At 25.3% G+C, this 16475-nt stretch overlaps 1 protein-coding gene and 1 long non-coding RNA gene across 2 annotated transcripts; both read left to right on the top strand.

The window, feature by feature from the left end:
• The first annotated feature begins 942 nt into the window (after positions 1-942).
• Positions 943-2183, top strand: LOC126551333 (uncharacterized). Its single transcript, XR_007605219.1, has 3 exons — positions 943-1352; positions 1416-1499; positions 1876-2183. It is a non-coding gene; the product is annotated as an uncharacterized LOC126551333 (long non-coding RNA).
• Positions 2184-12658: 10475 nt separating this feature from the next.
• Positions 12659-15366, top strand: LOC114121523 (very-long-chain (3R)-3-hydroxyacyl-CoA dehydratase hpo-8-like). Its single transcript, XM_027983915.2, has 5 exons — positions 12659-13024; positions 13099-13216; positions 14225-14451; positions 14530-14708; positions 15144-15366. Exons 1-5 carry the CDS (start codon positions 12936-12938, stop codon positions 15233-15235), a joined length of 705 nt encoding a protein of 234 aa, XP_027839716.1. The 5' UTR covers positions 12659-12935; the 3' UTR covers positions 15236-15366.
• Positions 15367-16475: the final 1109 nt, after the last annotated feature.

Below are 16475 nucleotides of genomic sequence, written 5' to 3'. Positions count from 1 at the left end.
ACAAACACTACTATAGTTATATTACTTATATTGTTATTTGTTCATTTGTCGTACACTTCCATTCGTAGTACTGCTGTACGTTTGTATAAGAGAGTAAGTCAGTAAGACGATAAACAATTTAACTCTTACTACTTAGACAATAAAAGCGCTTTTGACGCCGCAACTAGCGGCCACGTTTATTTTTTTAATATATATACATGCGTAACCATGTAGGACCAAAAATAGGTTAAATAAATGTTCCTTGTTTAGTTGTTGTAAGTATAGAAGCTATAAGAGGTCTTTCTCCTGTAGTTTATCAGTTGTTTTGGCTTGCCGCCGAATAATTAAGGTCATTGTAAAAAACCTGGGTGCAAATTAAAACGGATTCAACGAATCTGCTGATTTATTGGTACCTATTTATCAAAAGTTGAATAAAGCATTGAAATATTTTTTTAGTATTAATATTTCTAACCTGTGTGTTATAAATAACTCGCAACGGTTTTAAAATATATTCTTAAACGCAGGGTACATAAATTATTATATGTAAATTATCGATAACAGATTTGATTGTAACAAAAAATAGACTTGCAACTGATGAGTTACTTACCACTAGAAAATTTACTAAATAAGTAAAATGTAAAAACAAAGACATAAATAAAAATTAAATAATTACTGCCTTTGCTCAAAATGTTCCTAAAAGTGCAACTGTCAATGTAATTCGAGTCGACTGAGCTTGGTTCGGACTTTCGGAGAAGGTTAAAGGTTATTAATTATAACTATTGAAATAATCTTCGATAACCTCACTATCACTCCCGAAAATAATTTTTACATATTATATTTAAATACTAAGAAAGTTATTTATTTTTTATTTTTAAAATACCTAGTTATTAATTATTACATTATAAGTTATTATTTATGTGAATTGTGTATAAGTCAAGTTAATATTTCAAAAATAAAGAAAAATGTATTTAATAGGTACACAATTATTTAAATACCATCAAAAATTCTATCGTTGAAAGATTCAACCAGCGTTGAGTGTTGACTATATCATCAGCAATTTATTAGATATTATGATGAAACATCAGAAGGGACAAAACCGACCGGATCACAACCACTATACTTTAATGGTTGCTGAAACACTAGAAAAGCGAGTTGAATACTTGCGAGTGCTGCGAGCTTATATACCTGCTCTAAGAATTGCTGCAACACCCGAAGTGCGATAAACAAGGGGTACACAACGTGAAACTAAACGCTTAACAGGGAAGTCAAGCCAATCAAGAACGATAATCGATATCAAAAAAGCCGCGTTTAATTACGATAAAGACTAAGAATATTAAATTTGTATTTAATATTGAACTATCACACAAAAAAGGGTACCTACATATCTGAATAGCAAATAGTTTAAATCTAATAAAATACGAGGTAATAATTTATAGGCAACCAAATTTAACAAGGATGCTTTTTTATGGACAACGAAGTATATAGACTACTATTAATCTATATAAATTCTTTATATTGAGGTCAGTGATTTTATTATTAACTATTTAAACTTTAAAGTAATATAAACATGCATACCTACGTAGTAGGTACATGGTATTATTATTATCTATTAATTATTAACATTGATTATACAGAATAGACTATATTACTATAATAATATAATCAATATTATTAGTAATAACTAATAATTATAATAACACTAATATACCTAACTTATTACCTTTAATTGTGATTTTAAATGTTAGTTATTACTTATTACCTATTTAATTGTAGTATTAAACGAGGTCACAACTAGATACGTTAATTTTTTTTTGTCATGTGTTGTATCTTTTATCGTATTCTCAATTCTGATTGACTGTTGTAAATATAGTATCATTTACTAAACACAATTTACAGGGAAATATCCAAAATTGGGCTAAACACAAATTTTGAACACGACTCAACAGAAAACATAGCTGCAGTATGTGATCCAACTTAATATCTTGTTTTAACGACCTACACGTGTTGATGAGTTAGATTATGGTATCATTGGTATGCCCTGGATTTCAATGTAAAGTGTATTAGTTTAAGCCGTTTAAAGGTGCTCTGTGCTCTAGGTCAATACAATTCAAGTATATTATGATTTGTTTTATGTGTAATAGACTTATAGATACAGTGGTGGATTCAGGGGAGAGGCACAGGGGCACGTGCCCTCCCTGTCAATTTTCTATCGATAATTTTTTTTATGTTACTACGAGTATTATATAAATGAAAAATACAGTAAATAAGAATAATTTATAATACTATCTACTTGTATAATCATTGTTTAAATTTAAACTGATAAAGTGATAAAGTGAGTTACAGACTTCAATTCGACCTATGAGACAATTAAGTATAAGAATCTATATAAAAATATTTGTACTTATTAGTTATTAATGACTACATATAAGTATAATAACTTGCCTATATGTATAAATTATTATTTTGGAGTGTGATATTATGGAATCAACATTATATATATATATATTATTTAGTATATTACCAAATACCAGTTTTGTTAAACACAAGAGTACCTATGCATTATTAATTATGATTAAAGAATCATTATACAATTTATATGTGCCCCCTATCAAAATATCACAGATCCACCCCTGTATAGATATTTCAATGATGATACTTTTATTTCAATGATTTTCCATATCTATTTTAAGCTTCTTTTAAGCAGTGTTTAAATTTTTAGTGTAAATTAGAAAAATCAAAACATCGAAAAGAAAAGAAATATTGTTATATTGCTTGACTTTAATAGTTCTTAAGTATTCTTCATCTCTACTAAGTATCAATCATTTACATATGAATACAAAATATCTTATTTATTAGATGTGTATTTGTATTATCTATCTGACTATCTCTAACAATTATTGTACATATCATGTGGTATTATATACAAACACTTAAGTAGTTAAGAAATAACGACTTATTGGTATTGGTCAGTTGAAAATTCTAATCGCAATCGCATTTGCAGTGTATACTGTATAGAACCTTCAACCTATACTGTTTATGTACAACTGTTTATTTGTTGTGCATGCCTATAAGTTTGGTATTCTATTTTTGTATTATTGAGTATTGTTATAGTTTAATTAAGATGAATAAGTGTTAAAAATACCCAAAGTTAAACTGTCGTTTTCTTATCGCTTACGTCCGTGCCGAACAAGTTATTAGTCTATCAGGTTTTCTTTAAATGTTATACTATAAAATATTAAATATGTTTATACTATATACATATTATGTATAATAATACCTGAAATGTAAAAATTTATTTAACTGAAAAATATATAATAATTGTTTATGGAAATATAAAAAACATATAAGTGTAAAAAAATCTCCTATGTAGGAAGGAAATACCATAATAATTATTCATTATAATCACTTTAAGTAATAATACTAATAACATAGGTAATTGGTCAAAAGTCCGAGGATAATTAATAAAGTCTGATTTGAAAAAAAGTCAGACAAAAAACCCGATAACGTTTGAGTCAGATAAAAAGTTCAAAAATACAAATTACATCCAACTCACATCACAAAATTAAAATTTGAAAAATTGATTAAAATCAACATCATTTTCTTTTACTCAATAAATATTTAATTATTATTCTTTATACATAAAATTTACTAATAATAGTATAATACTGTTACGTAAAAAGTTTTTTAAAAATATTATCGATAGACCAGGATACAAAAATACAAAAGTATAAGTCAATTTCAAAACCAGGGTGGTAGTTAGACTGAAAATTGAATTCGGCCCGAGATAATACTATTAAAACGGCCCTTTTCCAAAATTAATACCAACTGGACACCGGCTATTGAATCAACACTTTCTGCGGCCCTCCGAGTTTTCCTCGGTAACTCGCCGGCCCAGTCCGACTCTGTTCAAAACTACAAGTATAAGAATAAATCAAAATCAAAATATGAAGAAAAAAAATAGTTACATTTAAATTTTCTTCTTACAATTTTTGTTTCATTTAACTTTTCTAAATTTTCCTAATTTACCCCCCCCCCCCGCTTCATTCAAAATTTGAGTATTATAGCTTCCAATTTTTTTGGATGACTATGTCTGCAAATTAAATTCACAACCCATCTTTTGCAAACGTCATATTTTGTACTGTATTTGGAATATAATGTTGGAAAAAAGTTGAAATTTTTATTCGTGTTTTCAATAATTTAGGTACGTACGACAGTAAATCAACAATTAATATTTAACTTACCACTTATCATTAGAAGTTATTAAAGTGATCACTGACCGAATATCTTTTTTTTAATGTTTTTAGTTGTACTCCATGTTCCATATTATTTATATTATATAAATGTATACACTTACTACAATACTACCTATAATTAATATATTATATAATACTATATCTAATCTTAGTAATAATATTGATAATAGTTTAAATTATAAGTAATTATTAATAAGAAGGTATATATAAACTGTAGACATAAACATACTTAATAAATATCACATTGATATACGTATACCTACCTGTTAATGGATTACCGTTTTATTTTTGTACTTGAAAAATGACAATTATTATATACTATACATTTTACATTTTATTATACGTGTTTTTCTTCATTTAATTATGTATTGTATAGTCCGGGACTATACACCAAACCAACTTTATTCAATTTATTTAAAGGAAATAAATTAATCTCTTTAATTTATTTAGATTCTAGGATCAACAGCACATCTATAATGTCTATATACAACAGTATACAGGCGTTGAACAGAGATAAGATGTAAACGGAGGCTGCAATATTATCGCTGCACGTCTGTACCAACAAGCTATAGGGCCATAAAGGAAACCATCAGTTTGATAATTATATTAACCTTGGATATAATGGTGTGAATGTGTGATGCTTAAAAATTACAGCAAAAATTATCGCTAACATTTATCGCCACTAGTGTCTATATAATATACCTATGTATATGTATATGTATATATTATATACCTACTATAATGAAAACATTATTTTAGCGTTCGCTTTCCCTAACAATAAAATAAATAGTGTGAATTATGATAATTCACATTTTACTCCACGTTATTTTAAATTGATAATGTTAAATTTTTTCTAGGCAGCTTATTCGATTTCGTATTTCTTGAAATACCCTCCCATATTACTTATTTTAAATTCCAGGAGTCAAAATTCAAAATGACCTATTAATAATGGAAATTTATATTCATGAATCATGACAAAATAATTGATCTATATGGTATCGCAGTATCACGGATATTATGATGAACAGCAATATGAATCATAATTCATAAACAATGATAATAATAAATTACATTAAATATAAAATATTATAGTATTTCAGTATTTGTAATCAATGTTTATAATTTATAATAATTATCAACAATAAATATCAATAATAAGTAATAATAACTAACAATAACAATAAAAAAACGGCGACGTTCATCTATTATTTTATTATTACGTCGTGATGCGGACGAATGACGTATACATTAGTACTTATAGGCTATAGCTCATAGGTACTAATAGGTTCTTACTACTGGGCGCGAGTATAGCAAATAGGTTTTCATAAAGCATATGACGGGATTATTAATAACTAACTGTGTGTAAGCATAAATTATTATTTTATTATTATATAATTATAATGTATAGTACGCAGCTGCAATCTCGATTTGAGCTTGTCTCGTTCGATTAACCTACTTGTGGACGATATTATTTTTATCTCCCCGTGTGACGACATCTCTATTGTTCTAGCGTTGTCACATTCTGATATTTGATGGAATGGTGTAGTGACTAGTAACATACGTACCTAGTAGTGGCGTAGTGCTCTTTGATGTAGAGTTTTCTACGTAATCACTAATCAGTATCGTCTAAACCTAAGTTATAATGGTAAAAAAATGATATCTGCTTGTCCCATTCATTTTGAGTCAAAATTCTCTGACGTGGTGACGTACATATCGACTATCTTAAAATGGTGTAAATAGGTTGCTAGTGCATAATATGACGGGGGAGAAGTTAGGGTTTTAACCCCCCCTCCCAGATGTGAACATGTTGGTATAATTTTTTATGGAATATTACATTAATAACATTTTATACATATTCATAAATGGTAACCCGCCCCATAAACGAATTCTGCGTACGCGCCACTGGACTGCGTCAAGCTAAAAATTAATTAAAATATTTTGAAAATTTTTATTACGTGTAGAAAATAATGATTAATCAAAATAGTATTCGTAGGTAATAAGCTTCAAGTTTCTACAATGATTTGTTTTCAAATTACGACAAAATAACTAAAATTATTTTTTTACTTTTAAAAATTATTTTTAGATTCTGAACAGAGTGATGAATGTATTGATTTTACAATGGTGTATGTTTTTTTTATGTGTCTGTGTACAGCTGCTGCTGCTGCTGTGTACTACAGCATAACTAGTCGAAATAATGCTTCAATTTCAAACTTCGGGGGTAGTTTCCGATGGAAAAGTGAATATCCTTGGTGCATTATAGAGGTAAAAAGTAAACATTTTCAAATAGTTTTTAAAAAAATCGAGAAAAACAAAAAAAAAAAAATGACGGAAAAACGAGAATTTTTACGCAAAACCAGTTTTCGACCGAATCGATTTTTTTATATGGTTGTAATTCAAAAACTAATCACTGTAAATACTTGAAATTTTCACCAAATGTTAATGTCAGTGGTATCCGTATATAGTTAAATTTTCAAAAAAATTTGACTTTTTTGAGTTATTTATAGACCACTGAAATTTTCGATTTTTATGCAATTTTTTTTTGAAGTGTCGGTAAAAAAATTTTGGATGACCAAAAAAACTTGAAAATTTAATACAAAGTTCCTTATGAGTTGTTCTTATTGTAGCTAAAAAAAAAAAATAAAAATCGTTAGTCACAATTTTTTTTTATAAGCGTTTATAGTTCAAATTTTTACGAAATCTGTCGAAAACGCGAAAATTTGCAAGTAATTTTGAAGTTGAAAAATCATAAAATGTTTTGTGTTTATAACTAAGGATAAAAATACAACACTAAGTTTTCCATGGGTTTTTCTTCAAGTAGCTATTGAGAAAACTCGAAGCATCATTATAGAAAAATTTTAAGTACGTTTGAATTTTAAATTCTTACGAAATCGCGTAACGATAACGATTTATCCTCAAACGATTTTAAATATTTGTTATTATTCAAAAAGTGTAAGTCGTAGATACTTAAACATTTTACCAGTTATTTAGATTGGCATTTTCTTTACATAATTTAATTTTCAAAATATTTTGAGTTTTTTTTAACTATTTATAGACAACTGAAATTTTCAAAATTTTTTTGAAGTGTCGATAAAATTTTTTTGGCCCAATCAAAATACTTGAAAATTGTATACAAAGTTTCCCATATGTTATTCTTATAGTGATTAAAAAATTATAAGAATACATAGGCACAATTTTTTTTTATTAACATTTGAAGTTCAAATTTTAACAAAAATTCGTCAAAATCATTAATATTTGCAAATTATTTTGTAGTTCAAAATTCATAAAATTGTTTGTATTTATATCTAACGTTAAATATTCTAGACTGACAATCATCTCCGTTCAGAATCGTTTTTCGTATACAATTATACCTATCATTGCATTCAAATTTAACCTACCCTAGTCCGAGGTCCATCCTACCCCCTAATGTACAGCAGAGCAATACCCACTTGCCGACTTTTTTTTTAATTTTAAAAAAATCAAGGAAATGGTAATTCAAAAACTTAATTTTGATATTTATTTAATTTTATATTATAGTGCTAATTCTAGTTTTCATTTTTACAAATTATACAAATTAAAGATAAACTATTTTAAAATAAATTATTTATTATTAATAAACTTATTTTTTTAATAAACCCGTTAAATTGACGACTATGGCATAAAATTGTAAATTAAATTAATGAATAATAATTATTTTTTTAAATTCAGTTTTACTAAGATGCAAGTAAATTAAATAGGTTATTTTTAATTTTTTTATTTACTACTTTTGACACTCCTAAATTGAGAAATAGGTATACATACTACATTAAATTTGTTACTTTAAATTGTGTGCTCTAAAACGTGATGACAGAACAAAAGAACAAAAAACACATCATACAAAAACCAATGCATTAATAATCACCCCACATAAAAGTTAAAATTCTATCAGCATTTTAAGTACCTATCTATATTTAATTTGTATAGATAACAGTTCTAAAGTAAATTTTTGAGTATATTTTGAAGTACTTAGCAAAGATAGATTTCTCTCTAACTCATTAAGTATTTAAGTATAAATTATCTATGTATATAGACATAAAGTGTGTACTAACTAAAAATATTTTTAAATCTAAATAGATAGTATGTATTAGATACACTTACACATACATAGGAGATATTTTAAAGTGGGTATTTTAGTGTTAGGCTAATCCATAATTTATCATTTTTAAAATCAAATAATACAACTAATTGAAATTTTGAAATATTTTTGCTATAATATAGTCGTTTTATCGCATTATTTTGAATACTGTTATTATACTAATGTAATGAAATAATTGATAAGTACCAATTATATGTTTTAATGATTTCACTGATAATAATAAATATAAATAATAATTAATAATACGTGTTATGAGTCATATTATGATAGATTAGGCTTATAAATTAATATAATATGTACTATTTATATAAAGAATGATTAAATTCTTTACATTTATAGTTACTACGTGTAACTGATTTTATTAAATTTATTTTCTGTAGGTTACAAAACAATATCTGAATAATTATACAATCTATATATTTATTTGTATTATATAAGTCATAATTAAAATAATATGTACTTCTAATATTTTTAAGAGAGCAGATTATTATTCTATAATTTTTTCATAGACTCATAGTAAATATGAAGACGTATAGAGTTTAAACTACTAAATAAAATGAAGGAATTATAGATTATGGGCTAGCCTGCCTAGTCTGATTAAAGAGAAATAGATTTTTTGTGGTATCCCGTATTCACGAAAGATAGACGTACCTAAAGAGGCTGAATGCAGGTAATTTTAGTTTAGATTTGTAATAAACAGATACACTCGCTTTAAAGGAGTTTTAACTAGGCAATTTATATGAATTTTTAATACATTTTGTATTACAAACAATATTAACTATCACTATTTTTGTAAAACACGTAAAATAACAACAAATAAAACTATAGTACTTATTGTATAGCCCAACCATAGAAAACTTATAGTTACTAACTATACATTTATTATATATTGAAAATGTATAATATATTATTATATATTGAAAAAACTTGGATAGTTTTGTTGTTAATCACTGTAATATATTATATTCATAATCATATTATTATTTCTAGAATACTAGATCATACATTTTTGTCTATAAAATGTATACGTATAAAATTATTAAAAATATTATCTGTCATTAGTTAGGAAAACTCAAGTCCTAATTATTTCATATAAATGTATGATTGTATGAACTTACTCTTATAGATATTTAAGACAAAATGTCAAACAACAACATTTTAATCATATGGTTAAATGAGTTACATTTTGCATAACTACATAAGCACAGTATCAAAAACTTAACAAAATAATATTTTCATTCATTTTCATTAAACAACTTTTTAAATTCAAACTAAACCAAAAATTAATATAGGTAGCATAAAACTTTATTATATAGGTACCTACTTATGTATTATATAATATTATAATAAATTTGATTTTTTGGGTGTAACAAATAGCTTTGAATAGATATTTAAGTATTACCAAATGTTTTTTAAGCATTTTCTGTAGGTACGTATACATAGAATAATTTTCAAAAAATTTTGGTTCTTTTCCTAGCTATTTATAAACATTTAAAATTTTTGATTTTTTTCTTAATTTGTTTTTCTATAAATAACGGGGAAAATATATCGCTGGAAAAATTACTTAAAAATATGTAATACGAGGTTTTTTATAAGTTGTTAATTCACCAACTAAAAAATATCTAAAATTAATAGTCACAATATATATTATTTATACGATTGTTAAGTTAGAATTTTGAAAAAATTTGTTAAGATCTCGAAAATGTATAAAATATTTTGTAGAAAGAATTTTTTGAAACTATATCTTAAATTTAAGATTTTAATACAAGATATGTCACTAGCACGGTTATCTACTAACCGTGGTCACTAGTTAGGTAGTAGGTATTCTACCCACAATGAAAATAACAAGTTTATACTGGAAAGTCATAGGTATTAATTTTTTAAGACTGTTTTGATTTCAAGTTTTTACGACATTGCATATTCATCCTTATAATAACTGTTTCATCTCAAAGGAATTTTGTTTTTTGTTTTAATTTAAAAAAATAATATAATATGTAGACTCATTTTAAAATATAACTATAAATTTACCATAATTTATAATATAATTAATTTTAATTTATAATTTATTATAAATATACAATATAGGTACCATAAACCTATTTACACTGTTTTACGATAAGGTAGTATTGACTCAAAAGTTAATAAAAATAATATTATATGGTATAAATAAGATTGTTATATAAATTATATAATAATAATTAAATACTAATAAAATAATAAAATTCAAATTAAATATAATACTCATTATTACAGTGACCCTTTCATTAGCTATACAGTAAAGTGGTACCAACTTGCGACTCACTTTTTTTTTGTTATTCCCGAATATTTAAAAAAAAATAAAAAGTACCAACTGATTAATTTTTACCACCAGAAATCATATTGAAAAAAAAACTTGAAAACTGAAACATATTTACTGATCCAAAAAAAGATGACACAAAAAACATAAAAATAAAAAAATACACATAATCATAAAATTATTAATCAATACAATCGTTGCTCAGATATTAAATAAAAATATATATTAGGTCTACCACATAGTTCTTTACACTCAAAATATATATATTATAAATATAATAATACGAATTAGCAGTCAGCCTTGATTAAAAAAAAAAAAATGAAATGTAGGTGACTGCTCTGTTGTATAGTAGGTGTTTAATGTAATGTAACTCGTCATTAAACATTAAACAAATCACTTTAATTTTAACATAAGTGTTACATTTTAATTTAATAATCAATCTTTGCGTATAATTCGTATGAAAAAAATGATTCTGAGCGATACTGTTGAATTATATACTATAATACTATATACATAATAATAATATAATTATTTATTCCATATTGTATTATTATTTATTAGGTAGTTACTACGTTCTATTATTGTTTTTAACTTTTGAGTCAATACCACCTTACTGTAAAACAATGTAAATATAAATAGATAATATCTTAAAATTAATCTATTTAATATTTTAATATTATATTAAAAATTTCATTGAGCATACAGTAAAATACTAAAATTCATAATTTACGTAAAGGTTATAGATTAGACTAACTTTTAAGTAAAGTTTATAATTTATCAATCAGTAGCATATTGTTTGATCTTCATTTCATACTTACAGAAGTCACGATTCTATTTTAGTAAGTACCTACTTTACAAGTTAATTAAGGTGTATTAAAATTGATAATACAAAAATAAAAGGATGATCATAAAAGGTATTTCTTTTTTTAGACAGCACACATTAAATTCTCTAGGAGTTTACTAGGCAATTTACATGAACATTTAAAATTTGTTTCACCATTACACTTTTACAAAGAACAAACAGACAACAATAATATTGTATTATTGTTCTATGATTGTGGCATAGTGCCCGGCTACCGCGTGGTATATATTGAATGAAAGCCAAAAGTTTAAGCATATAAATGCTTACATATTCTAAATAGTTTCAAAACACTAATACGTATTGGTGTTTTGCGCTTAATAAAAATACATTTTTCACCATAAAAGATCAAGTTTTTGACTTACCAGTTGCCGTTAACATATTATATAAAAAAATTATTCAAAACCTTTTTATAATTTACCAAGCGATTTCTGTAACTGCTTTAGGTACATCGGTCATCGATCTTGCAAAAAAACTACAGGTTAAAAAAAATTTAAAAAATTCAAAACTTTAGTTATATACCACGATTTAAGATAGTAAACACATACCTACTGGCTACTCTATGACTATAGAAAACATAATGATAGGTATATAACGCGTGACGTCGTTCATCCTTTTGCGGACATACCTTAAGTATTACACCGCAATTTCATTATACTAAAGAATGCCTTATGGAAGGGAAACAGAGAACACTGAAGCACACATTTTACACGTCGATGCTAAATTGGCAATTGTCATTCCAATATACTCAAGTCTTGGTTCTTGGATATTCGTAATATAGGATTAAGGAGAATTTATATATACATCGACCACTTCGGGTATGATATTTTGATTTTCAATTTTTCTACTGCGATTCGCAATCCGATTACAGACTTTATACTAAGAATACTTCTTACAATAAATAAAGCAGTATAATATCATAATATTAATATGGTTTATAAATTTTACATATTTTACAAATATAAATTTTATATCCAAAACTTGGACAGCTGTCTGTTGTTGCGATAGGTACTGAACAACTGAACCAATGATTAATGAATACCAAAAATGTTTCATACCAACCACATATTTACAACCGAGGTGGATTGATAACCTATCAAACCAAACCACCTTGATACGAACGATAATCATTTGATTCACTTAATTTATTTAAGTGAGTGCTCGAAGGCTGGCGCTCGTAGTTACTGTAACTGTATAGTTTTTAGAATTTTGTACAGTTGTAACTTTTAAGCCGTAGATGGTAGTCACTTGTCGGTGACTCGGTGTCGCGTGTACGTTGTAAAGACCAGCTGACACCGCGTTGATCTCATTCATAAGAAGATTGTCAAATTTGCCGTTTTAAAATTAATTTTATTATTGTTATTTTATAATTTTATTAATTTGTTACTTTCACTAAACGTAATACTGTGTTGTATAATGGCGGCCACCAAGGGAAAAACAAGCAAAAAAACTAGTCCGGTAGTAAATGCGTATTTATTCGCCTACAACTTCATTCAAGTTTTGGGGTAATCTACAGTCTCATACGAATATTTTTCTTATACATTTAACAGAATGCTATAGTTTTATGATTTTTTTTTAGATGGAGTTATTTGTTATTTCAAATCGTTAATTTCTATTTGAATCCACCCAAATCTCAAGGATTGTGGGATGTCGTTAAGTATACAGTTGGAATTTTTCAAAACGCAGCATTCATTGAGGTACATACGTTTTTAACAGAAATAAAATATAAATTGCAATTTTTGTTTGTAAAAATAAGAGTAATTTTTATTAGATGTTCTTTTGTTTTAATTTTAATTATTAAATCAAATAGTATTATTTTTAAATTTAATATTTGCGTATGTTAAGGTTTGATAAAAATAACATTAATCCTATATTAATAATTAATTAGGAATTATCTATTCAATTTTAAATGATAACATTCACATTTTAGTAAATTTTAATTATTAAATATCTATTTTGCGTATGAAATTATGAATAATAAATGTAGTATTAAGTTTAAAATTGTTTAATATTATGTGAATGTCATTGAGTGTGTAAGATATTATTCATAATATTCACTATTTTAGGTCATATACAAGGTCAACAGTTCCTTGTTGGTCTATAACAAGTTTTTATTTATATAATGTACCTATAAGCTAATAGCTATCCTGTTGATATTGTATGTAACGACTATTTAACAACAGGTTCTTGTTATTGTAGTTCAGTATGTTATATTCAAATATTATTTTCAAAAATATAATATAATATTTTATTATATTAATCATAAATCATTTTCTCTTTGGAGATAAAAATATTCTCATTAGCATAAGTATAATATCTTAATATACATCTATATTAATTATATATACAACTTTTCCTAAGTATACACTTCATTACTTAATTAACCAAGTACATTTAGTTAACACTCAACAATATTATGGTTTTGTAGTTCCTTAAATACTAATAAATATTAATTAATTAATTTGCCATTTGAATATCTTATTATTAGTAAGTAGGAAATAACATAATTGAATATTTTTCATTTGACAAGTATACTGACTAATAATAATATTTTTATTCTTTATTTTATTATTTAGTACTTGTTAATATTATAATTAAAAAGTGTAGCATGCAAATTAAAAGATAAACTGTTTATGTATATTCCTTTATTTTGGTTTATTTAAATGTATTCATACTAATTTGTTTATTAATTATTATTTATATAGATTTTCAATGTAGCTTCTGGTTTGGTTAAATCTAATTTGGCAGTTACCACTCAACAAGTTCTATCTCGTGTAGCCCTTGTTGCTGCTATAGCATATATACCGGAGACATCAGATTCGCCAGGTCTACCATTGGCCTTAACTGCTTGGTGCTTTGCAGAAATTACTAGATACTCATACTACGGTTTCAATATCATTGGTTTTATCCCTTATCTAGTTATTTGGGCAAGGTAGTATTCATAATTATATTAATATTATTAATGGGTTTATTATAGAATTATACATTGATAATATTTTTTTTTTTTTAGGTATACATTCTTCTATGTTTTGTATCCAGTTGGTGTTAGTGGTGAATTATTAGTATACTGGACATCATTAGGATATGTAGGAAGAACTAAAATGTGGAGTATTGAAATGCCTAATAAATTAAATATTGCATTTAGTTTATGGACTGCAATTGTCATAGTTATGCTGGTTTATATACCATGTAAGTATTTAATTATTCGGTACTTACTTATTAATGTCCCACCATACTCCTATAGTATTAGTGTGTTGTTATTGTTCCAACAATTATTGTGTTTAGTTCATGATGGATGATATATTTTAGAAAATGAGAAAATTACATTTTATATTATAATATATTAGTACATCATTGCTAACTATCGTTATTTTTGTTTGTCCCTGTTATATTTTCCCCCAATATCTTCAAATTACCATTTATAATATTTTGAAAAAGGAAAGTGATTGAACTAATAAGTTATAATTTAGGCCATTACAAATAATCAAGTATCCTGGTGGGCTATTATTATAATATTATATATTTTCCTTATTTAACAACATCTAAAAAAATTAAATTTAGATATTATGTTAATATCCAGTAATTAATGAAAAATTTGATTTTTTTTTATGTATTTTTTTTTAGTATTCCCTCAAATGTATATGCATATGGTATACCAAAGGAAGAAAACACTTGGAAGCCCAGAAACCAAAAAAGTACAAAAGAAAGTTCAATGATTAATTACTTGTATATTATACAACTGGGTCTTGGGTATTGTTATTTTTTGTAAATTTTTGCCGTGTCTTTGCCAACATTTTTATAGACTGTTTTACATATAATATATAAATTAATTATTATAAATAACAAAGCATTATTTATTGCTCAAGTGTGATAACAGGTTTATTGTTTTTTTTTTTTATGTTCCTATAATATTCTTCATTTTCAGATGTATATTAAAGATGAAATATAAATTTTCACTTGTTATTTAATATACATGGACTATCTATAATTATATTACTTTCTTAAATACAACTATTGTACCTATTTGTATAGATAAATATCTAAAATGTTGTAAATTTTATCATAGATTAAAAAAAAAAAAATTTGACTGTTTTGATATAAATCTGCATATTATGAGTACCAGGTACTATTATCAAAGATTCAAAAAAATCATATTTTAGGAGTTAACAAACATATTTTTGAACTAACTTCAAGGTTTAATAACAATAAAAAACAAAAGGTGATACAGATATGGAACATTTTTAATAATTTAATTTAAAACTTTAAATTTCCCATATAGCATTTGCCTCTAAATGTTAAGTATCCAGTATACTTTTAGTTACTAAATACCAATACTGCAAATTATAATTTACTAAGCTATAGTCTATAGGTATTAAGTTCAGTTGGTAATTGATTGTATTGTAATAAAAATATTCTTCATTCAATCATCACCAAGATTAATTTGAATAAAAACCAGTTTTTAAAAATCACATTTAGTTCTTATTTCTCTTAGGATTCTACTTGATATAATACCTACACTCTATTAAAATAAATGTTTTTATTAAGTTTTAATAAATAGCATCTAAACTTATGGTTACATCAATAAATAACCAACTTATACACAGGAACCTAACGTAACCTTTTAATGAATAAGTGATTGATCAATTAACAGATAAATTTCATATGATAGAATGGATTTTTTATGGAACATATTTTTAATTATTAACAAAAAGAATACACAAATTTAAGTTGTATCTTTACAACAACTTTTATTTTAATCAGTAATAAAAAAAAATATATACAGGGTGTCCCGTGAGGATTTACCCATTGCGATATCTCCTGAAATAATGGACATATCATAATTCTGATTTTTTAATAAGACTCACAGGAATAAGAACTACAAATATTTTATGTTTTAATTTATTTTAATGTTTTGGTAAAAAAGTTAAAAAATATATTTTTTTATTTAATTATTTT

The sequence above is a fragment of the Aphis gossypii genome, chromosome 3 (genome assembly GCF_020184175.1).
Source record: "Aphis gossypii isolate Hap1 chromosome 3, ASM2018417v2, whole genome shotgun sequence".
Classification (NCBI taxonomy): domain Eukaryota; kingdom Metazoa; phylum Arthropoda; class Insecta; order Hemiptera; family Aphididae; genus Aphis; species Aphis gossypii.
Note: the sequence above shows the minus strand (reverse complement) of the source record. Positions and strands in the feature narration are given on the sequence as shown.

Excerpts from the sequence above, each read along its gene's own strand:
- LOC114121523 (XM_027983915.2), top strand. The coding sequence starts at position 12,936 with ATGGCGGCCACCAAGGGAAAAACAAGCAAAAAAACTAGTCCGGTAGTA. Across the intron at positions 13,025-13,098 it reads AACTTCATTCAAGTTTTGGG|ATGGAGTTATTTGTTATTTC; the intron begins GTAATCTACAGT and ends ATTTTTTTTTAG. Across the intron at positions 14,709-15,143 it reads TATGCTGGTTTATATACCAT|TATTCCCTCAAATGTATATG; the intron begins GTAAGTATTTAA and ends ATTTTTTTTTAG.